Source organism: Gallinula chloropus, assembly GCF_964237585.1.
Source record: "Gallinula chloropus genome assembly, chromosome: 4".
Lineage (NCBI taxonomy): Eukaryota > Metazoa > Chordata > Aves > Gruiformes > Rallidae > Gallinula > Gallinula chloropus.
The window spans coordinates 34,461,650-34,489,621 of record NC_140088.1 but is presented as its reverse complement, the minus strand read 5'-3'; the positions used below and the strand labels follow the sequence as shown (position 1 = coordinate 34,489,621).

At 59.0% G+C, this 27,972-nt stretch overlaps 1 protein-coding gene across 1 annotated transcript; it reads right to left on the bottom strand.

Annotated features, from left to right (window-relative positions):
* Nucleotides 1-696: 696 nt before the first annotated feature.
* On the bottom strand, nt 697-25,521 carry MAPK8IP1 (mitogen-activated protein kinase 8 interacting protein 1; the record flags this gene model as incomplete). The annotated part of the gene is made up of 12 exons (XM_084263099.1): nt 697-817; nt 1,245-1,343; nt 1,676-1,746; nt 2,723-2,842; nt 2,987-3,096; nt 3,377-3,549; nt 3,989-4,064; nt 4,696-5,571; nt 5,779-5,860; nt 9,622-9,837; nt 18,458-18,569; nt 25,436-25,521. 12 exons carry the CDS (start codon nt 25,519-25,521, stop codon nt 745-747), a joined length of 2,094 nt encoding a protein of 697 aa, XP_084119225.1. The 3' UTR covers nt 697-744.
* Nucleotides 25,522-27,972: the final 2,451 nt, after the last annotated feature.

The window sequence follows — 27,972 nt, the reverse complement described above, 5'->3', positions numbered from 1 at the left end:
GGCTCCCCTCCCAAGGGCGTAGTTACTGCAGGGAGGCATGGGTGGAGGGGGGTGGGGGGTGGAACTTATTCTCTCTCCGCAGGGCACAGGTACAAGAGGGGAGGGGTGGGGACGAGGGCAGAGGCAGGGGTGAGCTGTCTCAGCTCATGCTGGTGCTGGCACACCTCTGGCAGAGGAGATAATGGGGTTCCCTCAGTCATCCCTGCCCAGCAGCCTTGGCTTCAGAACCTGGCAGGGAGGCACTGCCCGCCTAGGACAAGGCCACCTCCCAGGCACAAGCCAGCACGTGGGTCTTGTTTGCTGTAGCTGCTGTGTCTTCATACTGCGAGAGTCCGACTCTGCCAGTGCGTTAAAAGTCACCCCCGAGGGATGTGACGGGAAGCTGGGCCATGGTCACGAGGAGGAGACGCTGTCACCCCAGCCTGCAGCAGGAAAGGGCCTGAGCGCACTGCTGCCCACCCCTCCGATGCTCGCAGGCAGGGCACCCGGGGGTGCTTCTCCAATAGAATAAACTAAGAGTATTTTGTACAATAAACACAAATGTTCCAGCCCTCCCCCCTCCCATCCCCCCCAGCCCCAGCCTGAGGAAGGGGAGTCATGAAAAGAGGTGGCAGTCGGTGTCCCCGGGAGCCCTGCCTCAGCTCTGCTCCTCCTCCAGGCTCAAAGCAGCTCTTGTCCATGCACGACACGGGGAAGGGGGGCGAAACTTCAGCCCTGCTGTGCAGGAGGTGCCCGTGCCAGCCCCTACTCCAAGTAGATGTCCTCCGTGGGGCACGTGTACTCCACATACTCCTTGTAGAATTGCTGAAAAGCCCTCCTGCAACACAGCACCGGGCAAGGCTGAGCCAGGCATTTACAGAGCCCCGCTCCCCTTCTCACCCCATCTGACTCTCCAGCCCCCCCGCTCCCCAGCTCCTGTCCCCTCTGGTGTTAGCACCCAGAGCTGCCATCAGAACCACGGGGTCTCCATCCTTGCTCCGATCCCCTGGGCAGCATGTGACTTCCAGCCACCTGCCCGCAAAGCCTTGCACTGGGCCTCATTCCAGCACTGTCAGGAATATGCTGCCTGTAGCCCTGTCAGCCCTGGCTCTGGCCCCGGGCCCCTCATTTAAGGGAAGAGGTGCCAGCCCGGGGCCAGGTTCAAGCCCCACAAGTACAGGGAGGTGGAAGGATGCGGCCGGGCTGCCTCCTTCCTCCCGCCCTTCAGGAGCAAGCACCGCCCCCCCTGCCCAGCTGGGACTCACCCCACAGACTCCGCCAGCGGCTTCGTGGACTCCTCTGAGACGAAGACGTGACAGGCGAATCTGTGATCAGCAGGGTGCTTGGTGATGAACCCGAAATATCTGAGGGCAGAGAGAGTGGGTGTGAGTGACTGAGCCAGCAGACACGGCACAGGTACCCCAGCATCCCTGAGGTGTACTCGCCCTTAAGCGCGGGGCTTTGGGACCTGCACCCCTCCCCAAACCCTAGTGGCTACCACCATGCCCAGAGCTGCGATGTAATTCCCATCCCAACGCTGCAGCGCTGGGCTCACAGACGAAGGAGAGCCCTCAGGACTGAGGCACTGGGAAGCCTCCCCTTCCCTTCCTCCCAGCCCGTCATGCTGCCCCCAGGGAGCAGGAAGGCAGCTGAGCTGCTGGTCTTGCGAGCTGCCCCATACCCCCTTACTACTCACTTGTTGTTCTTTGGATGGTACCCACAAAAGGAAATGTTCTTCAGCTGGAAAAAATGGCTACACTTGTTAACCTGGGGGGAAAAGAGAGAGGGCAGGGGGTGAACCATCAGAGCTTTCCTCCCCACCATGTTGTGGAGCAGCTGGGCTCTGGAAATAGGTACTTGGGCTTAGCAGTGAAATGGATCAGAGCCTGATCCTGGGTTGTGACCCAGCAGCACCTTAAGGATGGCCCCAAGCCCCACCCTGCCCCACAGGTGCCCTTCAGGGCAGCCAGCGGGCTCCCAGCCTGGCCTCTAACTCCAGCAGCTCCTGCACTCGGGCTGGATGGAGCCAGTGCTGCCCCACACCCTGCGCACACAGCCCTCTCCCTCCCTAAAAACGCCCTCAGAAACACCAGCAGATACAACAGGTAACTGAGAACTAAAGAAATCCTTCAGGCCTGGGTGCTCCAAGGGTCCCAGCCAGAAACACCTTACCTATGGGATTTTAAAGAGCAGCTATGTTGATGGCATCCTCCAGATACAGGCAAGGCCTGTAGAAACTCCAGCCCAGTTCTCAGCCACGGCACTCAGAGCTATCCCCAGCTGTAGGAGCTTTCCCCAACAGCTTGCTGCAAAGCCCTCGCCTGCCTCTGCCCAGCATCTCACCACGCTTCGCTAGGCTACTTAGGCAGAGTGCTAATCAGCAGCCTGCCCTAGCCAGCTAACGAGATTACAGGGCAGAGCTGGAGGACACCACTCAAAATAGTAGCAGGAAGGTTTAGGAGCAGCTGACGGATTACCGGTGCAGCTCAGCTCGCAGCATCCCAGCACAGCTACGGGTTTAGCAGCTGCCAGGGCATCAGCCAGGGGTACAGCCCGAAGCTGGGATCCTGTGAGGCACAGTGGGCCCCGACAGTGGGCCTACAACCCTACAGATGGTGTTTCTCACACCCTTAGGTAGGTGGAGAACCTCCATTTTCATATGCCTACATGACCCATAGCACAGAGAGCGCTAGCCACCAGCCAGGGAAGGGACAAAACGAGCAGGGAGCAGGGCACTCACTACCTTGCTGTGCTCCTTGGAGTCATCAGCTTTCACAGCAATCTTGACCCCACGCACGCTGATCTCCAGGACGCAGCTGGAGGGTGGGTTAAAGTGCACAGTGAGGCGGCGTGTGGTGGCGATCTGAGGGGGAGGAAGACAGAGAGACAAAACCCTGGCACCCATGAGCAGTAATGGTGGCTCACCTTCTCCCTTCCCCACCAAGGCTCTGCCCTGCTGCCAGGAGAAGCAGGCGCTCCTGCTCCAAGGGATGGGGTGGGACACTACCTTCTGCATGGCCGCGCACAGCACGTCGTTGCCCTTGTGATAGGGAACCTGCACCGAGCCAAGGAACTTCACACGAAACTGGTCCACCCAGTCGCTGCTCTTGGCCAGAGCTGAAAGAGAGAGCACGTGGTTGGGATCCATCTCCAGTGACTAGGAATGTCTGCTGAAATCCACCTCCCTGCTCCATATTCCCTGCCTATTTCCTTTCTCAGGGAAGGCTTCCTGCAGCACTGGGGCCCAGGGCCTGGCATCGCACCAGAAGCTGCCCGTTGCTGGGTGCCCACCTAGGTTGTTCTTCCATCCCCCCGCTCAGCACCAGGCCCTTCTCAGGAGAGAGGAGGTGGACACAAGACAGGGGACATCAGCAGGCTGCACACAGAGGCTTGGTACCTGTTAAGTGGTCGGGGTCCTTGGTGACTTCAATAGCATAGTAGGCAGGGAAAATGCCCCGGTCACCTGTCCGCATGTTGTAGGCCTCGTACCAGTAATCTTCTGCCTGCACCTCCACCAGCAAAGGATCATCCACTTCCAGCTCCAGCTCATCCGCATGGCGAGGCACAAACCTGGGCAGGGAGGCACTAGCACCTGGCCGGCCAGCAGCACCAGTGACCATCTCACTGGCACGCTGCTGGGGCAGGGGGACAACACAAAACCCGCCGCAGGCACTCGGGTTTGATTAGCCACGGGGACCCAAGGCCCTGAGTAAAGCATCTGCATGTTTTGGCTCAAAAGGTGGCAGCATTCTGGTACCTAAGGCAAAGGTGTCCCTATGCACCAATCATGCTGCTCCCCAGAGCTGCCCTTGGAGGTCTTGCCTCTGCAGCAACCTGGGCAGGTGTCGCTCCTGGGAGGACATGAGCTATGTATGGGCAGTGGTTTGGTCCCTGGTGCTTCCCAAAAGTAAGGGACACCGGGGTTTGGGCTGGCCCCACTGTGGTGGGAGGGCAGCACCAGCTTTGCCCCATGAGAGGCTGGTGACACCGCTCATGCCTGCAAGCTCACCTAAAGACAGCACGGTGGGTCTGCTCCTGTTCCTCCCCGTTGATCATGCAGGAGAACAACCCGAAGGATTCTGCACCTGGGGATGAAGGCAGAGGGGACACCTCAGCGTTGAGGGGTCAGCACCACAACCATAGGGTGGACATCAAGCCAAACACGGCTGCTGATGGTCTTGGGGAGCAGCTGACTGAGATGAAGCTGCGCGGTGCCACACAAGAGAAAGGCAAGGCTACAGCTGCTGCACTGGTGCCCCATGGTCTTCACTGGAACCACAACCTCCCTGCACAGCTGGACAACCTGTGTCACTGGCTATTCCCCAGGAAGCTCAGCATTGGTGCTCCTCTGGGCTCAGGGAAGAGTGGGATGCTCCAGGAAGGATGTCTTTCCCCTGTGGGACCACCCAACCATCCCCTCAGCACAGCCACACCTCGGGCTAGCCAAAAAAAGCCACCTGAAACACCTCCAGTCCCCCCCCAACCCGTAGGTCACAAGGCTTTTCCAAGCCTCCCACCCCTCCCTGTCCACCAGGGATGAAGCCACAGGCTGCAGCATGTAGGGATGGAGCTGGTGCATGCTGGTGGTTCTCCACCTCGCTGCAGGACCCCAAGTGTTTCCCTGGCCTCGTACCAGGGTCAGGCAGGGCTGCCCACGCAGCCAGCCACCAGCCTACCCCTTCCCCCCTCGCCCCCAGCCCAGTGCCCAGCACTCACTGGAGGAGCGTGCCCGGCCACTCATGAAGACATTGAGGAACTTCTTGGAGAAGTGGATGTCTGCCTCGGGGGTGGAGTCCTCAGACAGGCAAACTGAGTCACGCTTCAGCGCGTCCTCCTCATACTCCTCGCCGATGGCTGACTCGTAGGGCGAGGAGACACAGTTGTCATAGACGGTGGCCGAGTCGCTCTCATCGCTGTAGCCCGAGTAGCACTGCTTGAGGCTGACCAGCTCCAGCTGCACGTTCTCATCCACCACCAGCGTGTACTTGACCGAGTCGTAGGAGAGGGCACTGGTGTCCGAACTGACCGAGGCTCTCTGAAGGTTGTGCCCCGGCCGCGAGCCACCACTCCCAACACCACAGGAGGCCCTGGGTAGGTTTGTCTTGTCAGGGGAGGACATGTAGTCCAGCACCTCATCCTCCTCACTGATGGAGGGGTTGGTTTTCCCTGCCAGGGCCGAATAGCCAGAGGTGTCGATGTCGGAGCTGATGGACATGCGGTTCTCACTGGACTGAGACAAGAAGGGCTTGTCAGTCTCCAGGGGGTCTGAGTTCTTCTGCACAGGTGTCAGGTAGATCTCCTCTGTGGCCTCCAGCCTCACATCCGTCTGGTAGCGGATGCGGTCCCGGTGGGCCTCAGGACCCCTCGTTGTCACCACCACTACGCTGGCACCGTGAGGTGGGGGACGGCTGGTGGCCTGGTGCTTCTCGGGTGGCCGGGACGAGGCGACACAGGCGGGTGCCATCTGGGTGGCTGCTGTGCGCCGGCACGGGCTCTCCGTGGATGTGCCCCGGTCTTTGGTGGAGGTTGTGCTGTTTTGGTGATTGACCTCATCACTCAGGCAAACGTGGTCATGGGGAGGGGTCTGCTCACCTGTGGGGGGAGGAGAACAGCACTGACAGCCCTGCAGAGCGTGATGCTCTCTGCCAGGGATGCCTCCCAGGTTCAAGATGGATGTGCACCCTGCATCCACATGGGATGTCTTCCCCAACCTCCTGCTCCAGCACCACTTTCCCGAAGCTCCTGAGAGCCACAGAAGGGTGCAAGGAGCTGCCCTTGCCCAACAGCCTGAGAACTCACCCGTTTTCAGAGGGGACGATGACCGGGACACCCGCTCCTGCCAACTGTGCTTTTTCCCCAGAGAGTTGTTATTCAGAGTGTCCTGGGGAGAAGAACAAAGCTCCCTTGTAGCCCAAACAGTAAACAGTGCATGGCGTGGCAGTGGCAGCACCCATCCCTCCCCGGGTCCAGAGCAAGAGCACCCCAGTCAGTTCCCTCCTCGCCCAGGCACACGGTACTGGGAGAGAACCCCCAGCCAGCCCCACATCTCACCACGTCACTGCTGCGAGAGATGGTGTGGTGACCAAAGCGGGGCAGAAGAGGAGCTGGCTGGGAGGCAGGTGGACAGTCTCACCTGGTTGGATGTACTCACCCACTCCAGGGAGACTCAGATATAGGAGCCTACAGCTGGTTGGTCCCAAGCCAAAAACCAAAGACCTGAGCCTGCCTGGACTGTGTGGGCATCCCACCCTTCAGGCCTCACCTACCTTCAAACCACCCAGTGTCATCAAATGGGGAAGCCCCAAGGGCCAGGGGCTGTGCTCCTGCCCAGCTGGGACTCAGCTACCAGGCAGACTGGCACCTGCTATTGGAATCACCCCCACTGGGTGTATACAGGGGTCCACACATGCACACCTCTACACACGTACCCATGTTTAACGATGTAGTGTACAGGCAGACCAACCCTGACCAGCTGGAGAGGTGAGGCAGGACCGGGCTGCCTGTGATACCTGGGTGAGTTTCCATGGATGCCATGTCCTGCCTGCCTCGCCCTGGGTGGCCGGCCATGCATGTGCACACCTTGTGCACGCAGGGGAACACCGTGTGCTCAGCCTCACCACGAGACCGGGGACAGGGAACCACAGCAGCCCCATGTCTGGGACCAGGCCCGAAGGCCACAAGTGCCCCGCTGGCAAAGGCCCTCCTGTGGGCAGGAGATGAGTCCTCCCTGCCCATCTCTCAAAGATGTTTCTCCCCCAGCAGCAGCAGCAGCGGCGGCATTTTCCACACCGTTAGTTTTCACTCAAGTGCTGAGCCCCGCTGGGACACCCTGGGTGTTCTCACGGCTATCGCCAGCCTGCAGCCATTACTGCCAGTGCCAGAGCTGCCCCCGACTTTGCCTCCCTCCCAGCACAAAGCAGACCTTTGCCCTGAACCTCTGCCCAGTCACACACCGCTGAACCACGGCTGCCAGACTCCTGCCTCCGCGCAAGGAGGGGGACACAGACCCCCCTCCCGGCGCTGGCCCCGTGAGCCCCCCCTGCGCCAAGGCGAATAACAATGCGTTCCCCACTGGCCTTTCCCAGGGACACGATGGGCCGGGACATGGGCCAGGCGAGCTGCCGCAGTGACAGCCTCTGCGTGCAAAGTGCCACGGGGCCAGCACATGAGCCAGCCTGGCTGCCTGGGCCAGGACAGGAGGCAGCAATGCCGCAGGCAGAACCACCAAGCCCACCTATTCCTCAGAGCTGGGGCACTCTGGGGCCTGTAACGCCCAGCCAGGGTGGAGAAGCACTCACAAGGTCTTAAAGGATGAATCTAGTCAGTCCCAGCAGCTGTTTCTTCTGCTACTGGGAAGCTGAGGATGTTCCTCTCATCCCAGGCCACCTACATGGGATGACTCTCACAGAGAGCTCAGCAGCCCATTATCAAGCCAGCTCCTGACCCAGCAAGAAGCTGGAGGAGAGGGTGGGACAGCACACCCTGCCCAGCATGATGAGGCTGGAGGCAGGAGAGGGTGGCCCACTGCCCTGTCTGGGCATTCAAGAAAGAACATGCAGCCACAGTCCATCTTCTGACCACCTGAAGGTGGTGGGAGCTGGGTGGGCCAGGAGGGTACTGGAGGCTCTGGCACAGGTGCAGGCAGATCTCGGGCCGATCCCCAAGGGCTGCTCTGCACCCTGTCGTCTTCTTGGGGCACCACACATAGGCAGGGGTATCTGCCTACCTTTGGCCTGAGGTAGGCATCCAGAACAGACACCACAAGCACTTTACAGCCAGCTTGCCTCTGACACTTCTGCTTCTTACTAGATGCCACTGCCAGCACTGCCCTCCCTGGCCAGCCATGCCCCAGCCCTGTGCCTCCATCCCTGCTGGCTCTGGGATCCCACTGCCGGCTGCCACCAAGCCTGCACCTCCTGTTATCCATGTCCTCAGCTCCGGCCATGCCTATGGCCCCATAAACCATCAGCTACCTCTTCCTAGTCCACCACCTATGCAAACACCCCCCCAACACCAAAATCCCTCTCCACAGGCCTCCTGCCACCCCTGGGCACTGGTTGGGACCGGCTTCCCAAGAAAGGGTCCTGCTGTGCCCCAACCCCCAGCTGGTTGTGACTGCCACGAGCCACTTGCTCCTCAGGGTCCCCGTGCAGGGTGGGACAAGGCTGCTGCTGCTGTCGCCTTGTCCATTATGCTCAGGGAGGGCCTCCCCCCCTCCCCCTTCCCCAGCCGTGCTGCCTTTGTCCCCAGTGCCAGCTGCCCCGAGGGTGCCCATCCTGGCTCTGTGCCTTCCTTCTCCTCCTCCTCCTCCTCCCACCCGTGGCCTCAGGCAGAGAGCTGGCATCAGCTGCAGGAGCTGGGCTGGTGACACCCAGCTCTGACTGCTCCCCATCTGTCACCCACAGGGACACCTGCCTCTCCCTTCATGCTCCTCAGCTGAACGTCACTGCCACGAAAATCCTCCTACTTGGCAGGAGGCACGGCTGAACGCAGGAGGGTGGCAGAAATAGCCCTGCGCATCACGCACCTTGTGTGGGTCCACAAAGTTTGCAGGAGAGATGGGGCAAAGGGATCCCAGCCACCTCTCAGAGGGTCAGTGTACAGGTCACCAAAATGCCACCCGCCCCAGGGATGACTGCATCCCCAAGGCTGTGTGGGATGGGCTGTCTTGGAGGGAAAACCATTCCAAACCTTGTGCAAAACCTGAGCGCGAGCGAGACAACAGAACCCCCTCGTCTCGTCCTCCCAGCCACCATTTTGGGCGTTACCATTCTGTCTCTCAAATTTGGCACGGGGCACTGACATTAATGCTTCTTTCGCTGGGTGCTGCTGCTCAGGAGTGGATGCTACCCAGTCCCCACTATTGGGCTCGGGGTACCCGGTATCCCCATCTCACCCTGGGGCTGGCACTGCCACTGCCCTGGGGCTGGAGCTCAGCCAGCTGTGGGACAGTGGTACCCCCCACCCCAGGGGTTCACCAGCCCCATGCTTCCCTGTCCTGCGATGGCTCAGTCGTGCGTTCCTTACACCATGCCTCCTTTGCTCTCCATCCCCACGGGATCCCCTCACCACTCCCACCTTGCCCTGCCCCACAAGCTCTGCCGGGGCCACGGCTCCCCCCCATCCTGGCCCGTTCCCTCTGCCCCTCGGCAGCCGGGATGGAAGGAGGACCCAACGGGTCCCTATGCCCCCTCCATCCCCCCTCCACCCCGCCGTGCATGGTGCCCCGTGCGGTGGGATGGGGGAGGGTGGGGGGGGGGGGGGCACGGCCCGAAAGGGGCTCAGCGGTGCGAGGGGGCGGCTCGGTAGGGGAAGAGCACGTCCCCGTACACTGTCCGGTGCTTCCCGGGCTCGCAGATCGCTCCCTCCGGCTCTGTGCTGCGATCGGTTTGGGGATGCGGACGGCGATGGGCAGGGACCCCCGAGGGGGGCGGGGCGGGGCAGCCGGGCATTGCGCGGATGGGCAGCGGAGCCTCTCCCCGCCATCCCTCCAGCTGAGCCCCGCCATCCATCTCTCCCCTCATCCCTTCGAGACAAAAGCCCCCGGCGGCGGTAGCATCCCTCCTCCTCCTCTCCGGATCCCCCTGGCCGCGCCTCCCCGCCTCATCTTCACACACCCCCCACACCCCCCCCCGGCCTCACCTGGCTGCGAGGCACCTGCGGGAAGAGGTTGAGAGTTGTGGGTCTCTTGGGCCTGTAGACATCCGTGGTCCCGGCCGGGGGTTCTTTCTGCAGCGGCTCGGGCGCCGTCTGCTCCTCGGCCGGCGCATCCCCCGCCGCGTCGATGAGGTCGAGCTGGAGCATCTCGGCCTGCAGCCGGCTGGCCTCCCCGCCGCCCGCCGCCCGGGCCCCGCCGCCCTGCCGGCTCACATGGCCCTGCCGGGATTAGCGGCCGCGATCAGGCCACCGGGAGGGAGCGAGGGAGGGAGGGAGGGAGGGAGGGCCAGCAGCCACCGCGCCTCCAGCAGGGGCTGGGAAGGGGAGGGGGACCGGCGCCAGTGCAGCCGCATCAGCACCCGGCGGCTTCTTCCTTTTAAAGGGGCAGGGATGCTATTCCCGGGGCACCCCCCCCACCCCTCGCCTCCCCCCAAAAGCAGGCGCGGGGTAGCGGCCTCCCTTGCTCACTGCCCCCGGGGTGATGGGCCACCCCATCATCACCCCCGCGGCAGGTGCCTGGAGGCGCGTGTGAGCATTCACCCCAAAGGGCACGTGTGCACACCCAGGGCTCGGTGTAAAAAGGACATGTTTTTAGGGTGAGAACAACCATTCTCTGAAACAGCCTCCCCCCCCCCCCGGGATGTGGCAGAGTCCCCATCACTGTGGGCTTTGAGGTGCATCTGGGCAAGGTGCTCGGTAATACCTCCCAAGCTTCTTTTCCCCCCAAAAAAGGTTGGGCCAGGTGATCCTTCAAGGTCCCTTCCAGCCTAGGCTGGATTCCTCCTCCCAAGGCAGACCATGCCCTTTCTTGGTTCCTGTCCTGACAGCTGGGACTCACACAAGCATGCGATCATCTTGGCTGGAGCTTTGGTCCAAGCCCTGCCCGGAGCAGGTCGCTTTGCCCATCACATCTGAATACCTTCACAGACAGAGAACCCACCATCACATCAGGCACAGGTGCCAGTGCTGCGCCACTACCACTTTTTCTCTTTCCCTGGGTTTCTCTCTCCATGGGATGGACATTTTCACCACACACCTCTGAGCAAAGCCAGGCTCCTTCTTCCCTGTAATGCCCATTAGGCACCTGGGGACAGCAGTCACACCCCTCTTGGCCTCTTCATATTGAAAAAGCCTCTTCTCCCACACCCTGTGTTTGCACATATGGGGCAGTGAAGCTGTGCAGAATCACAGAACCATAGAATGGTCTGGGCTGGAAGGGACCCCAAGGATCACAGAGTTCCAACCCTCCTGCCACAGGTAGGGCCACCAACCTCCAGGCCTGGATCTACACAAGGTTGCCCAGGGCCCCATCCAGCCTGGCCTTGAACACCCTCAGGGATGGGCCATCCACCACCTCTCTGGGCAGCCCATTCCAGCACCTCACCACTCTCTCTGTAAAGAACTTCTCCCTAATACCTAATCCAAACCTTCTCTCCTCCAACTTCAATCCATTCCCCCTTGTCTGCTCTAGTCTTTTAAAAAGCTGCTTCCCCTCCTGTTTCTCTGCTCCCTTCAAGGACTGGCAGGCTGCAATGAGGTCTCCCCAAGAAGAGCCTTGTCTTCTCTAGGCTGAACAAGCCCAGCTCCCCCAGCCTCTCTACATAGGGCAGGTGCTCCAGCCCTCTATTCATCTTCTTGGCCTCCTCTGAACCTTCTCCAACAGTTCCACATCTTTCTTGTATTGGGGGCCCCAGATCTGGACACAGTACTCCAGATGGGGCCTCACGAGGGCAGAGTAGAGAGGGACAATCACCTCCCTGTCCCTGCTGGCCACCCCTCTTCTGATGGAGCCTGATACCATCGGCCTTCTGAGCTGCAAGAAGAAGGGACGCTGGATGGGTCATCAGCCCTGCATTAGCTTTCCAGTCACCCACTGGCGATGGCTGTGCTCTGGCTGGGACCAGCCCTGCTCTTTCCCCGTGCACCCTTGGAGTAAGGTGGCCTTGTGAGGGCTGTGAGGAGCAGATGCCCTCATGGCTGCATTGGTTCCCAGGCAAAGAGGCTCTGACGTTCGCCCATGGCTCCAGGTGTTTAAAGGTCAGTGGTCTCCTTCCCAAGCCACCTTCCTCGCAGTAACCACGCACAGGTTGCTGCAGCCAGCAATAAAGGCTGAAAGTCAGCATTAGCAAGTTAAATTCCCCGTGTTATCAGCTGTTTGTGGTGGCTGGAAAGCTCATCAGCAGGCTAAAGTGGAGAAGGGCATTCTTTTCAGCTGATGCTGTCCGTGTCTCTGGCTGCATGGAGGACACCCCTTGAGCCATGGGAGAAATAACAACCCCAGCAGCTCTGGCAGCCCCTCCAAGAGCCCCCTGCTGCCACCAGCTCCTGAACTGGCAGACCAAAGGCAGCACAGGCAGGGCTCTGCAGGCTGTGGGCATCGTACGACCCCTCTCACAGGGCCATTTCACCCCAGTGTCCCTGCTGCAGTCCTGGCCGGCACCAGGTGAGTACCTGGAGGAGCACTGTCCCCAGAACCCATCCTCTCAAGGCTTTAACCATTCAATTCCCTTGTTATTAATATTTTAACACAGAACAAATTCCGTGTTTCTGTGGCAGGTCACACCGGTGGCTCGGTGTGGATTTTGAAATCCAGGTGTTAAAAAAGATCACATGGGTCTTGGCAAGGAAAGAGAAGCAAAGGAAAAGAACTGGGAGGAAAATCTGGCTCCATAGCTCATACCCAGCTAGAGTCAGTTGCTGATGTCCCATCTAAACTGCTAAGGATGTTGCCTCAGTAATCCTGTTATCTGTAGCAATTGCTCAGAAAACTCACAGAGCAGTGGAAGTCCCAAAGGAATGCAGGAAAGCACAGCAGTACCTGTTCTGAAGACCAGCAAACCCTAGGAGAGACACACCATTCCAGGTTCAATAGCTAGAAGGGAGCTACCACCACCACCTGTAGATATTATGGCCTGTAGCACAACAAAGTGATTTTGAAACCACACAGCAGTAGATGACCTTACCATCTGAGTGAGACCTGCAGCGACCTGCAAAGCGAGGGCAAGGACTGGATGTTGGGGAGCCTTTCTAACTGCAAGGACACTTACTGTCCCACCAGAACAGGCTGCCACGGCAGCCCTCTAGGAACAGCAGTGCCTCTAGGAACCCTCTTAAGTCATGTAACCTAAGACCGACCTCCGAATGCTCCACGACTCGGTACAGACATGTGTCCTGGTTTTGGTCAGGATGGAGTTAACTTCATTTGTAGCAGCGGATGGAATGCTGTGTTTGGGAGTTAAAATGGGAGTAGTGCTGATAACACCCTGATGTTTTTAATTGCTGTCAGACAGTCAAGGACTTTCTCAGCTCTTCATGAGAAAGGAGGGGCGAAGCCAGGACAGGTGACCCAACTGGCCAAAGAGAGTATTCCACGCCAATTACGTCCTGCCCAGTTCAACGGGGGGCTGATGGGAGGAGGAGCAGGGGCGGCTCCGGGACGCACGGTTCTTGGGGGACGGTCGGGTTCTGGGATGGCTCTGGGTGGCACGGCCTGAGTTGTGGGTTCAGTGAGAAACTGCATTGTGTAGCAACAGTTTCAAATATTTTTGCTCTAAAGTCCTGTTAGCATTGTTATATTTCATCTTTCTGTTATCTTAGTAAACTATCCTTATCCCAACCCACAGGCCTCTTAGTTTCTTGGTTTTGGGGTTATTTGCCCCTTCCTTTTCCCTTCTCTTGCCTCTCACCCCCCCCAGCCCCCACCCCCCACCCCTTCCCCTGCTCTTTTCCTTTAAGGAGCAGGCAGCTGCGTGGATCTCGGCTCTCAGCCGGGGTAAAACCACGACAACATGCCAGTGAAGTGACTTCTCAAAGTCCCTTCAGCCAGTGGGAAAGCCTAGGGCCTGGGATGTACAAAAGATGCACGTCTGGACCCCAGTGCAGCCATGGGCAGGCTCACACCTCCATTACAGCTCTGTTACCTCCATTACAGCTCTGAGATGGCCACAATGCTGGTGCACTCCTGCTGTGGCCACATCCCACCCGCACGGTGCCATCACAGAATCATAGAATGGTCTGGGTTGGAAGGGACCCCAAGGATCACAGAGTTCCAACCACCTGCCACAGGCAGGGCCATCAGCCTCCAGGCATGATCTAGACAAGGTTGCCCAGGGCCCCATCCAACCTGGCCTTGAACACCCCTAGAGATGGGGCTGAGTGGTGTGGTTGACACAATAGAAGGAAAGGAAACCATCCAGAGGGATCTTGACAGGCTGGAAAGGTGGGACTGGGTGAACCTAAGGAGATTCAACACTGCGAAGTATAAGGTCTTGCACTTGGGCCAGAAGAATCCCAGACATAGATACAGACTGGGAGAAGAGCTCCTTGAGAGTAACCCTGATGAGAAGGAGCTGGGTGTCATGGTAGATGAGAAACTTAACATGAGCCAGCAGTGTGCTCTTGCAGCTCACAAGGCCAATGGTATCCTGGGCTCCATCAGAAGAGGGGTGGCCAGCAGGGACAGGGAGGTGATTGTCCCTCTCTACTCTGCCCTCGTGAGGCCCCATCTGGAGTACTGTGTCCAGATCTGGGGCCCCCAATACAAGAAAGATGTGGAACTGTTGGAGAGGGTTCAGAGGAGACCACAAAGATGATTAGAGGGCTGGAGCACCTCCCCTACGAAGAGAGGCTGGGGGAGCTGGGCGTGTTCAACCTGGAGAAGAGAAGGCTGCTGGGGGGATCTCATCACAGCCTTCCAGTACCTGAAGGGAACAGAGAAACAGGAGGGGAAGCGGCTTTTTAAAAGGACAGACAATGGCAGGACAAGGGGGAATGGATTGAAGTTGGAGGAGGGAAGGTTTAGATGTCCTCTGTCCCTGCTGACCACCGCTTTCTGATGGAGCCCAGGACACCATTGGCCTTGCGAGCTGCAAGAGCACACTGCTGGCTCATGTTAAGTTTCTCACCAGAACCCCCAGGTCCCTCTCAGCAGGGCTACTCTCAAGGAGCTCTTCTCCCAGACTGTATGTATGTCTGGGATTCCTCCACTCCAAGGGCAAGACTTTACACTTTGCAGTGTAGAACCTCATTAGGTTCACCCGAGCCCACCTTTCCAGCCTGTCAAGATCCCTGTGGCAAGAAGTACTAGTGCCCAGCAACTGGTCTCTGATGGTCCTGATGCTGTAGTCCATGGGTCCTGGGGGGACCAGAGCAACGTGAGCCCTGGCAGCGCTGGTCTAATCGGGGGAAACACCTGCATGTGGGCTGCTGCAAGCCTCAGGAAGGGATGGGTGTTGCTTGCTTCCCTAGGAATGAAAGGCTCTTGCAAGGGGAGCAGGGTGCCTGGTCCCTAAACTCTATGGTCAAGCAGGAGAAAGGCTTTTCCCTGCTCCCCTACCCCTGCAGCCTTCCCTGTCATAGGAGAAGTGGGAAAAACATTTTATGAGGATGGGGAAGCAAGGGAGACTTGCTGAGGAGCAGGGACAACTGCGTCCCCTCTCCCTACCACCCAGCTGTGACTTCAAAGAGCAGGAGCTTCAAAGCTCTGGGAGAAACCTCACTGCCCCCAGCTGCACCTGGCAATGGATCACAGAGACAGCTTCATGGGACAGCCTTGGAAAAGCTGCCCAGTGTAAGCAGCCACCTTGCCATGGATCCTTCTCTCCCAGCCCATGCAGCTGGCTCCCTGACAGTCCCCGGATCGGCAGATGGACCTTGCTGCTGCTTCCAGCTTTGCAGCGAGTCCCACTGCCCTTTCTGGGGATGGCTGCTGCCAGTGGCACACTGGGTCAGCGACAGGAAGCCCACCTTTCCCAGCACTCTTATTATGCAGTAGGTTGTTTTTTTTGGGGGGAGGGAGGGGGCTGGATCTTTATGGCTGGTTGAGGCCTTTTCATGCAGACCACAAAGGCTCAGCACAGCCCTAAATCAGCTCTTTACCTTCAGGCACTTGTTCTTGTGCTCTGAGGTGTTCCCAAGAAGAGTATTTCTTATTTTCTCTTTCCTTTCCTCCCCTTTCCTTTCCCCCTTTTTTTCATTCCTGTATTAACCATTTTCTGCAGCTCCCAGAACACAGACGGGGCCCCAAGTCTTCATGACCCCACAGCCTGGCTGTCTGCTGGGATCCATCTTACTGAAACAGGGATCATCACCCCAGATTTCCAAGTCACCGAAATGAAGCCAAGCCTGAAGCAAAGGCCTGATGCTTGTGTTGCAATCATTCCCTTCAATGCACCCAGCCACTGCCATTTGTGAGGCAGGGGTGGCGATGGTGTCCCTTGCCCTAGCAGCCCCTGCTTCTCCCCAGCCAGACTCCTGCCCCTACCACTCGGCAGCCCTAACAGCAGCTCTGCTCCTCTGCTGAGTCCTCCTTGAGAAAAGAAGACTGAGAGAGGATCTGATCCATGTTCATACATATCTGAAGTGTGGGACATGGGGGGAGATGACCAGCCTCTTCTCAGTGCTCTGTGGGGACAGGACAAGGGGCAATGGCCTCAAGCTGGAGCACAGGAAGTCCCACACCAATATGCGGCAGAACTCTTTCACAGTGAGGGTGACAGAGCCCTGGCACAGGCTGCCCGGGGGGGGTGGGTTGTGAAGTCTCCTTCTCTGGAGATATTCAAGACCCATCTGGACGCCTCCCTGTGCGACCTGTCCTAGGGAACCTGCTTTGGCAGGGGGGTTGGACTTGATGGTCTCTGGAGGTCCCTTCCAACCCCTACAATTCTGTGATGCTGTGAGTCCTCCCCTCAGCCCACCCCTTGATCTGCCCCCAGTTTTCACTCCCCTGGGACTTCTTGTTGAAATTAAGGGGCTTTTTTTCAGCCATGCTTGGGATTTATTCCTCACTTTTACTACATGGCCTCCCATCCATGAGGCGCAGTTCTTGTTGGTGGCTCTTGCACTAACATCAGTCTACGCCTCCGTGCAGTTTCTATGTGTCTGAGACACTATTTCTGGAAAGCTGCTAAAATAGCCTATAATGAAGTCATCTTTGTTTTTCCAGGACCAAAAAAAAAAACCCAACCCAAACCCCTCCCCTGTTTGGACATTGACCTCTGCACTGGCTGCACAGTCCTGCCACAGGGTTTTGCTGCTGAGCAGCTCCGGCCAGACCCCTTGCCTCACCAAGGTCACTACTTGCCCCCACACCGCTCCCTCTGGACCTGGCTGCTTCCACCAGGCAGCAGTGATCACTCTGAGCTCACTCCGGACAGCAATCGGGTTGCAAAGCTCCCTGGCTCTTGCCTTTGACTTTTTGGATTGAAAAGCCCCTCTTGCTGCTGTCGCTTCTGCTCCTCGGGCGATCCTCCGTGTCCCATATACACCATTGGGACATATTTTTAGTAGGTGGTTGTTTTCTGTGTGGTAGGCCTCTTCCTTCGCCGCGTTCCGGAATAGCTCACTGCATCCCCGGGGGCAGCCTCGCATCCCCCTCCCACCCCAGCAGACTCCCAGTGCACCCAGGCCTTTGCACAAACCAGCCCTGAGCCATCCACCCCCGGGGAAGGCAGGAGGCTCGCTGCTGGAGCCCGAGCAAACCCTCTGCCCAGGGTCAGGTCTCTGTGCCCTCAGCACAGGGATGCCGAAACTCCTGGGTGAACTGTTTTTAGTGGGAGAAGCGGTCTGGTTTTCCTTACTCCTTCTTTATTCGCTCCCTGCCAAACCTCAGCTAAGGTCCTGCCCTTGCAGACGCCCCAGCGCCAGGTTTCTCACTGGGTTTTTCCACCAGTGTTATCCCTCCTTCCTCTGGCACACACCGCCTGTGAGCTCTGGCTCTTCTCTGTTCTTCTCCAGCTATAACATCCCCGGAGTGGGAGGAGGCTGAGGCTGGATTAGAGATGTGGAGTGGCAGCCCCATCTCTGAGAGAAGAGAACTTTCTGCTGTGAAGGTCCTCAATGAGACCAGGGAGCATGGAAGGACACCTTCACCTCCCAGCATGAGGTCTGCCTGTACCCTTCTGTCTGCAGCAAAGGATTCCTGACACCACACACTGGCTTTTTAATCCTAATCTGTGACAAATTCCTCTGCCTTTCCCCTCCTTGCTGGGTTTTTTACAGAGGAAATATTTCTCCTGGGGGATGAAATTATTCCCAAACCATTTGGTTGCTCCCCCAGTACTTGCATCCCTTTAGGCAAAATTCAGACTCCCTGCATGTCCCCAGATCCAATGCAGTTCTGTTTATCTCCATGTTTCTGCTCCCGTGGCCTGTTGAGGCAGTTCAAATAGATGGTGTGAACCTTGCCAGGGTCTCCACAGCATGCCCCATGGTACGTAGGGCAGATTGGTGACCTGCCTGTAGCATCTACACAGGCTTCCCAGCTCCCATTTTCATTTCCCCTGCTGCCTGCTGGGGTTAGAGCCGCTCCTTTTCTCCCTGTTTCACTGGCATGCCAGGTCTCCTGCTTCTGAAGTACCCAAGGGTGGCTCCTGCTGAAGGCAGCCAGAATTAACACCCTGGGTAAGCAGAGGAGGCCTCTCACCATGCCAGCTCAGCACGTAGGAGCAGGAGGCACAGCCTGTGCAGGACCCTCAGTGCCACCTCGCACATGTCCTTGTTTCAGAAGCTTGCTGGCCATCCTGGTCAAATGGGGGGGGGGCATGCTCTCAATTGCATCCAAACCCTTAGGCCCATCTGTGAGGAATGAACTGAAACTGCTCCAGAACAGTGAGGGACAAAAGGCACCAGCTCTGAGATGCTTTGTGTGTCCCCTGGGTTGGACTGGCTCAGAAAGGGTCTGTGGTCTGCTGCAGTGAGGAGAGGACACTGCTGAGTGGAGGGGACAGGGTTCATGACAATGAGCACCCTGAAGAAGCATCACTGGCTGGTGGCCCTGCGTGGGACCTCTGCCCATCCCCACCCCTGTCCCCATCCCCATCACACTTACCCGGGCGGCCAAGCTCTCCTTGCAGTGCAGGCTGATTCCACACTCATCAGTGATCTCGGAGAGGTCTTCATCCTCAAACTCCTCAAGGCTGATGTCGTGGGTGAGCCTGGAGGAAGCAGAGATGGGGTGGTCACCCACTGCAGGAGGGTGTGGGGCAGTGTGCTGCATGTAGAGAGGGAGCAGCACTGATTGCCCCAGGAGAGACTGTCACAGTCTTTACTGGGAAGAAAGACTGGGAAGGAGGCTCCTTCCAGAGGAGATGTGTCTGTCCCTGCTGAATGGTTGGGCTTGGTATGGTCTGTGGCTGTGGGGAGGCAGGAGGAGCACCTCCCAAACCAGCTCCTGCCTGACTGAAGCCAGCAAGGATGCAGGTTGGTAGAGGATGGGACAGACACCACAGCCAGGTGTTCCCGGGAGGGTTCAGCTCCCGCCATCCCAGGAAGGCTCTGGGGTTGTGCCCAGTGGGGCACTGGGTTGCAGGGAGAGAAAGAGCTTGGGGTCCTGGCAAGGCTCAGCTAGAGGACGGACCCACTGGAGCAGGCGACCACATCGAGACCCACAGACCTTGCAAGCACCACAAACCCACCAGCCATGGCATGACCCAAGACACGATGGGGGGGGGATGCCCCAGCCCAGGTGCCTGCAGTAAGAGAGGGCAGCGATCTCCCTCTGCCCCTAACACACTGACTGCAGGCATCCCCATGGCCATGGGTGCCATCGAGCCTGCCCGCATGGCCTTGGGGGCCCCTTTGGGCTGCCAGCCCCATGGGCTCCTCGCACCCCTTCAGAACGTTAGCAGAGATGCCCTTTTAGCAGCTGGAAGCGTGCCGGCCAGCGGGCTCCCCGCGCGCCTGCTGACGTCCCTGGGGGCACAGCGAGGCAGCCCTGACTTCTCTGCATTAAAACGTTTCTGGGTGGTGGCACCGCAGTGCTCCGCGTGCTTATTCATTACCGCGGGGGTAAAGAAAAGAGCCCAGCTGGAAAGGCCTCTCTGCCAACCAGCTCAGCTCCCCGAGCTTCGCCTGGAGCGGCTGTGGACGCCGTGTTGCGTGCTGCCATTTCCTCTTGCTCCCAGCTCCCTGGGCTGGGAGATGTTTGGGTGGAAGCACTCTGCCAAGCCCAGAACACCTCTCTGGCTTGGCCCTCACGGCCGGGGAAGGAAGGAGAAGAGTGTTTTGTGACCTGCAGAGCTCCCACCCTCACTTTCGGCATTGCTCACACACACTGTGGGGCTCCCCCCCTACAGTGACACCAATCTGGAGCCATGGAGGGGAAGCACCTCCCTTCTCCAGGCGCCCCAAGCGAGGGGGAAGGAGCTGGAGAAGCTTGTGGGGGAAGATGCGTCTCCCCTCCACCTGCCCAAGGACCCCCACCAGCAGTGGATCCCTGGGGTGAAGGCATCCCCCACAAGATGCATAATGGGGGGGTGGGGCACAGACACAGTCTTCAGCACAGGTTCAGACCCCCCCATTCCTCCCCCTTGCCCATCCCCTGCTGCTGCCCGCAGGAGGGAGGGAATGCAGAGCAGGAAGCACAAAGCACAGATCGATTCCTTCTCCGGTTACACAGGTCACCAGAGTGGGACACCATCACTAGGGCCTCCACCCACCATGGCGCAGGAGCACAGCAGGCGCCATGGGGTCCCAGTGAGAGGCACAGCTCTGGCAGGGGTCTGGGGTGGGTGGTGGTGAGCCCCCCACTCCAGGATGGTGACAGGCAGCCCTACCTGTGCTCTTGGGGATGGGAGATGATGCACCGGTGCCCAGGAACAGCCCTGCCTGCAGATGCTGGTGGGCAGCAGCGTGTGGCCGGCCACCTTCGTCACTCCGGCACCCAGCTGTGACGCAGTTCCCTGTGCAGCCCCGAAAACTTTGAGCTCGAGTAGGTGCCAAGTTTGCTCCTGTCCTGTGGCCACCCCTTGCAGAAAAGGGCTATGTGCCCAGGGCTGAGAGGCTGCCCCTCGCACCACCCTCCCCGCACACTTACAAGGACAGCCCACCCCTCCCCCAGGCCCAGACGGTCCCCTACCATTTCTCCCACTGATCTTCCAGCCAGCTCTCCTCCTCGGTGCTCGACTCCATTTTCAAGGGCAGCTGCATTGAGGAGGACCCCCTTTTCCCTGGGGGACACACTCCCACCCCAAGAAAGACCCCCAAGCCCCGGAGCAAGGAGGAGCGAGGGAGATGACAGCCAAGCTCTGGGCGCCTGCTGCCCCTTCTGCCTGCCCCCGGCGCAGTCTGTGGCTGCCGGCGCTGCTCTGTCTCCTCACTGCGCAACCTGGGGAAGCTCATTAAAAATAGATGGAATCAGCTGTCCTGGAGGGGAGAAAAAAATAAAAAATAAAAAATAACCTCCCCAGCTGAGCCCGTGCCAAGTCCCTGCACTCTGCCGGGGATGCTGACTGCCTCTGCCTGCCAGCCAGCCAGCCCGGCTCCTGGGCCTGCTCCAGCACCCACTCCCCAGCACCCGCAGCGGGCACAGGGGATCCGGTTACCCCGGCGTGGATGCCCGTGCCACCTGGCCTCCTCCTCTTGCCCTTGCAGCATTGCTGACCAAGCGAGGGGACGAGGGGCTCTGCCCCTCTCTGCCCCGCCACAGTGATGGGATCCCATCCTGCCTGAGACAGGAGCGTTTGTCTGGCTTCTTGCCAGGTTGAGCAGGACTGCGAGGGCCCGGAGTGTTTCCAGCCCAGCAGGGCCGGCATCGCGACAGGGCCCCGGCATCGCGACAGGGCCGGCATGGCAGCCGGCTGCGTTCCCCAAGCAGAGGGAAGCAAGAGGAGCGCCTTTGCCAAGGGGCAAGCCCAGTCGGCATAGAGCAGTGCTGGGAGTGCTGCCCCTTCCCCATCTGCCCCCACCTAACCCCCAGCCCTGTTCCCACCTCAGGGAAGGCCATCGCCGAGCTTCCCCAAACTCTAACCCCTGCTAAAGGCCAGAGAAATGCCTGGTGCGCTGCTCTGCCAGCTCCCACCCCTGTGCTGCTGCTGAAGGGACAGGGTCCTTTCCTGGGTTGGGGGGACGGGGCTGCCAGGTGGTGCTGACAAACTGCTGGCATGGTAGCCTTAGGTTATTCTCCATCACCCTCATGTCTCTCGGACCCACTTGCTGCCCCCCAGCATGTTGGAGACCCTGAGCCTCTGCGGAGCTGCTCACCCTTCGCCGTACTGTGATGGGGACCAAAGAGCTCTGGGAAAGCGGTGCACACCCCAATTTTGAGACGGGGACGGGTGCCTCACCCTCCCCACCAGCTGTACCATGCTCCACTGCAGCCCCTCGCAGCACTGCCCTCCTGCCCCATGCTGGCACCCCCCCCAGGAGCTTTCCTTGCCCCAGCCCAGCCCAGGGACCATGAGGGATGTGGACATATCCCACCAGCCAAACAGGCACCACCAGCCACTTGGGACCCCTGCCTAAATGAAGGTGGGTGACGTTGGCAGGAGTCCTGCTCACAGGGTGGCCTGGAGCACTCCGCTGAGCTAGCTAACCTGTTGCTGGCTCTCGCTCCACCAGCAAATGTCACTCATGATACCGTGTTCATTGTCCCTCAGATCCTGGATAACAGTATCCAGGGCTCCATCTTCCCTATCATCTCTGCCTGGAGGCACCTCAGCTCAAAACCTCCTTGCTTAATGCAATGAATAAAGAAATCTCTGCCTCCGTGATTACTCCAGCCCTTCTCTCCTCTCCTCTCACATGAATGCTCCAGGACTTCCTAGGAGATAAGAGGAGGGCTCTCCATTATGTCCCCCCGCCCCCGCTCCCTGCACTGCAAACACCCCTGCCTTTCTCTCCTGCTTTGTCTCAAACAGGCTAAAAATGCCAGAAAAATGGAACCCCTCTGACTCCCCTCAGTCCCACCAGAGGCAGTACCAGGTCCCAGCGAGACCCATGCAAGTATTTTGGCCAGCTTCCCTTGCCAGCAGCAGCAGTGGAGGCACAGGTGCAGCTGCAGGTGGGCACCATGGCATCGCAGGTCCACAGGAGGTTGCCCCCCGGCTGTGAGGGTGGGGGAGCCTTGTGTTGGCAGAGGTTATGGGTGCTCCCCTGAAAGACATACTGAGAGGCACCCAGAAGCTGGCAGCCCTGCTGAATGCATGAGAACTGATAAACTCATGACGCAGGCAGTGTTACCTACCCTTTACCAGCAGCAGCTTGCTCATGCTTCTAACACTGCTTCCAGGCATGGGACAGTTTCTACTCCCTCCTGACCCATGCAAACAACTCCTGAAGGGTTTTTAGGCTGGAAACCTTCCTGCCCCAGCAGCTATAGGTAGATGCTCTTTGCTTTTACCAGGGTAAGCAGGAGATAGAGAAGATGGGTCACTAACACCACCCACACAGCCCCAGGTCCCAGCTACATCAGTGCTGCACCCCTCGGGGCAGGCAGCATGGCAAGCGCTGCAGGGCCCCGTACCCAGCTGCACCCCAGTCATGCCAGTTCTTCTTATACTGGTCAGAGGAAGCCCTAGCCCCAGAGCCCCCCACGGGAAAGCTTGGCCTGAAGCATTGGCAAAGCTTTCTCAGCATGGCGGGGAGCTGCAACACAGTGTCCCGAAGGAGGACCCTAAGGAGCCCCAACAGGGTGCAGCCCCCACGATGAGGCCTTGGGGGACTTAGGGACCACAAGGAAGCTGGGTGAGAAGAGCTTTTTTATTGCTGTCTCCTAAAATGCTGCTGTTCTTGTTATGGTGAACAGCCACCCTGGAGGTCCTCATGCTTAAAGGAGGGCTCACTTCACCATCCTTCTCCTCCCGCCTCTTCTCAGACAACACCCGGCCATCACCTGCAATGAGACCACCATCCCTGGCCTCTTCAGAGAATCACAAGGTTGGAAAAGACCTTTAAGATCATCAAGTCCAACTGTTCCTGTCCTACGCTAAACCATATCCCTGAGCACCTCACCTACCTGTCTTTTAAACACATCCAGGGGCGGTGACTCAGCCCCCTCCCTGGGCGGCCTGTTCCAGGCCCTGACAACTCAACAGAGCTTCAGACTGCTCACTGGCCAGGACCAGGTCCTCTCTTGATTAGAGCCAACAGATCACCTAATGATTGTACCAGTGTGTCACCACTCAGGGAGCTGGAAGAGCAGATGAACATTCCAGAGGGCAGAAAGGCTGAAACACTTCGCCCTGGGGCCAAGGACAGGGCTCCCCTAGGACCTCGCCACCAGCCTCAGGCTGAGCCCTCATCCTGAGCCACACTTAGTGTTGCTGGCTCCAGCTCGGGCACAGGGGGATGGCCACTTGCTGATCCCCCACAGCAGGGATGCAAGGCCCACATAAGCCAGCTCACGTATGTTTCACAGGCAGAGATTCCTCCTTGCACGCGGCTCATTTCACAGGCAGAGATCCCTCCTCACACACCACTCCCCACCACAATGTTGCATCTGGCCTGCCAGGCCCTGCCCCAGGCTCAGGGGCATCACTGACACCTCCTTCCACTTCAAGGCTCACACCCCCGAGCTTGGCACCTGCTTTACACCCCCCCCTCCCACCTTGATTTCCCCAGCTTTCTGCACAGTCTCCTCCCTGGAGATCCGTTCTTCCCCAGGGCACGCTGCCAGCACGCTGGGCTCCCTTTCCAAAGGTCTGAGGCACAACAAGAAGCAGCGCCTCGCTCCCCCTCCCTGGGCATTGCTGCTTGCCTGCAAGCAGGAGGGTGCCCAGGGAACAGATGCTGCATCCAGGACAGTGGCAGGCAGCGAGCCTGACCCTCGCACAGGCCTGGAGCTGCCTCCAGCTTCTCACTCCCTAGCCAAGGCCCTTCTCCACGGTGGACATTTCCAGAGGCAGCACTGAATCGCTTGGTTTGCAGGCTTTACCCAGCCATGTTGCAGCAGCTCCCAGCAGCTCCCACAGGCAGCACTGCAATAGGAGGTGGCTGACGGAGCCACGGAGCCTCTCAGGAAAAAGGGCACCAGGAGCAGAGGAGCCCTTCAGGGGTAAATTGCCTGAACATCACCATAGCTCAACTGCACCTGCCGGCTCCCTTGCAGGGACCCACTGCCCCCAAGCCTCGGGGTTGCGGCCTGCCGGAGGCACAAGCTCAGCCATGGCCCCAAGTGTGGACCAGCCCCTCCTCTTCCTTCCCAAAATCTCACAGCAGAAAGCATCCAGTACCAATCTCACCTTCTCAGCTCAATCCCCCACGGCACCCCGGGTACTGGAGGCAGGCGGAGAGCAATGGCTGACGAAGGCACGGCCGCCAGAAGCATCAAACCTCCCCCAGACAGCAAGCAAGCAATGCCGGGCACCGCACCCATGGGTAGAAGCAGAGCTCCCTCACCCACCCCACGCATCCCTCAGGAGGCTGTCCTCGGGAGGCAACGGAGGCTCCGCAGCACCCACAGGTCAGCACCTCCTGGCCTGTGCCATGGGAAGTCCCCAGGAGCAGCCTCGCTGGGTTTCAGAGGAGAGACGGCCCCCTGCAACCCAAATCGATGCGAGTGCTCGGTATTGCCAAGAGGATCAATCCTGGCACTCTCTGGCAGGCTCACTTGGGGTTCCTGTTTCACAGGGGTGGGAAGGAAGCATGAGCACCTGAGGTTTCTAGGAAAGGGCTAGAAAAAGGCTTTCCTGGGTGTGGAGAAAGAGATAAAGCTTTTTTTTTTACGAAGAAGAGGTGTTTGAAGTAGAGATAAGACAGGTAAGGAGGCCGGGGAGGGGGTGGGGGGCAAGCAGGGGCCTGGTGGGATCTGAAATGCTATATGGGCATGGTGGGGGTAGAGGCTAAAGCCACGTATGGGGTGTGTAAGCTGAAGCAGAGATGTGGGGCTAGAGTTATGTGTGGGGTGGGGGCTCAGCGGCGCCTGGAGGGGGTTAGGGGGCAAAGGGATGCACGGAGAGGATGCAGAAGCGCTGGAAAAGGCGGGGGCCCGGCGCGGCGGGGGGGCTGCAGCAGATGGGAGAGCGCTGCCCATGGCGGGGGCAGCCCCACAGGGGTCCCGGAGCAGGGGGGGATCGGCCGGTACCTGAAATTCGGGGGCGAGGCGAGGTGCAGCCCCAGGAAGGGGGAGGAGGCGGGCGGGGATGCGGCTCCTTTCTCTCGCTCCGCCATTCTGTGGCTCTCTCCATGCAGGCGGAGGGCGGGCAGGAGGGAGGGAGGCAGGGAAGGAGGCAGGCAGGGAAGGAGGGATGGAGAGAGGGAGGGGGATGCTGGCGGTGCCGGCGGGGAGGGACATACCTGCCGCTGGGGGTGGGGCAGCCCGGGGGGCTCCTTCCCGCGGCCCCCGGCAGCGGGACAGATGCGGCCGCAGCTGGAAGCGAACACCCCGCACCCCGTCCCCAGCCGCACCCCGGCGGGGCAGATGTGCCCGCAGCTGGATGGCCCCCGAGCTGTGCCCGCAGCTGGAGGCAGCGCGGCCCCTGCAGATGTGCCGCAGGTGTCGGCGGCAGCCCCAAAGCCCCCGCTGCGGAGGCTCTTGGGCTGCCACGGCCACGTCCGGGGGTCTCCTCCCCATTGGGGACGTGCCTGGGAGGCAGCAGGAGCCTCCGCGAAAGCCCGGCCGCAGCTCGCAGCCGGCAACAGGTCTGCCAGCCCCAGCGCCAACCCCATCCCTACTACTCGCCCGGGGGAAAAGCGGCTTCTGCAGGCGCTGGACGGGCAGGAGGGGGGGTGTGTATGTCAAAACGCATCGAGAGGGTGCAGCTCCCTCCCCAGAACAGGCAGCTCCCCTCTCAGCCCGGGGGGGCTCGGGGAATGGTACCTGCTGCCCCATTTCCCCGAGGGCTGGAGCTGCAGGGCTCCCTCTTTCCTGGTTTGCAGGTGTTCTCCTAACAGGGTGCAGGATGTGCTGTACGCGAGTGGGCACCACCAGGATTTTTTTTGTCCACTTCTGTACCTGAACTGGAGAAGTTTCCATGCTCCCAGCTATGGCGCGTGATGGTCCTGGATGGGGTGGGTGACACGGTTTTAGCAGTTCAAGCTTTAAAGATAGAGCAGGTCCCAGCAGTGTTTCTCAAACCACAGAACAGACCGTCTTTCAGGCACCGTTATCAGTTCTTGGCCAAGACCCAGGACATCAGCTGCTCCTCCAGAGAAGAGCAAGCAGAGCACTCCAAGGCACACAGCCCTGCTATCACTCAGGAGCCTTGATCTCCTGCCAGACAAACTCAAAAGAGATGTAACTCCTGGGCCAGTGCAGAAACAAGCATATACCCACAGGGTCTTCACACACACACACACGTATTGCTGGGGTACCCTCCCAAAGGGGGTGTCCCTAGGTGTCCCCTTTGCCGTTTGGGTGCGGACTGAATGGACCCGAGACTCACCAGCATCCATGTGGGGCCTGGGGAAGCTTTGACACAGATTCACCCCAAAGCATAAACCCCAGCTACCAAAGCATGAGCCCTCCACTGCATGGCTGTGCTTTGGCCTCCCACCTGGGGCTGAAGGGTAAGGCTGCCACCTCTTCCCACAGCCAGATCACCACCAGCATGTCTCACTTTGCACTGGGCAGTCTGGGCATCAGACCCTTCCTCCCTGCTCGTGGGTTCTGGCTGGAGCCCCCTTTTGGCCTTTTTTGCTGCACTACTAGTGGTCACACCTACCCCCTTGCACACGTCAGAGCCCATGGCACATACGTCTCCTGCAAAACAGTGACTGCGCTTCTGCCCTGGCCAGTGTCTGCTCACAAGACATCTGGTTTCTGCGTCTTTCAAATTGTCCAGCTGACCACCAGACTCCCAAAACAACAGCCCTGGGCTGAGGGCTTCTCCTGCCTCTTGCCCCCTGGCTGAACCACCTGGTGCAGCTGACACCTGCATAGCATGCTGCTTTCCACCCTTCTCACTGTTTGTTCCCCCTCTGCCACAATGGCCCCAGCTTGACCCTCATCTCCATATCCATGTGTGCTTTCTACTTTCAATGTCCCATCCAGCCTCTCCTGAAGCCATCCCAGCTCCTTCTTTGTGTCAGACAGAAGAGAAACAGGGGAAGGGAATTTCCCCAACCAGCAGCACATGAGCAGCAATCACACTCTGCTAGAAATCCGAGGTTAGCCAGTTTCCATCCTCGGCCACATCACCATCACTCCCCTGACAGGGAGATGTTCTAGCCAGCAGAGAGGAGAAGCCTCAAGCCCAACCTCTCCGTGTTTAATTAACATCATTACACTCTGGGTAGAGAAAGCTGGACAGAGTCTGCTGTCATCCTGTCTTTTCATCTTCTAAGGCACAGGCTGCTATTTTCAAAAGGTTTTTGTTACGTAAGAGCCACTTCAAGCGTTGACACGTCACTTCCTCAGGCCCACGAGGTCCTTGCTGGAGACAAGGCAAAAACTCAGCCACAGCACGAGCCTTGACTGTACCTTCAGTTAACCGACACACTGCAGCACTGCTCTCCTTGCAGGCCAGACACGCCCTTCAAAACACACCTTTCACATCTTAAACTTGGTGAAGAGCTTCGGCTCTGAATTTTAAGTACTTACATACTCAAAACGTTTTAAGAGAGTTTGTCTTGGCTTTGTTGGATTGTCTGTAACACTCCCTCAGCTGGTGTTTGGACTGG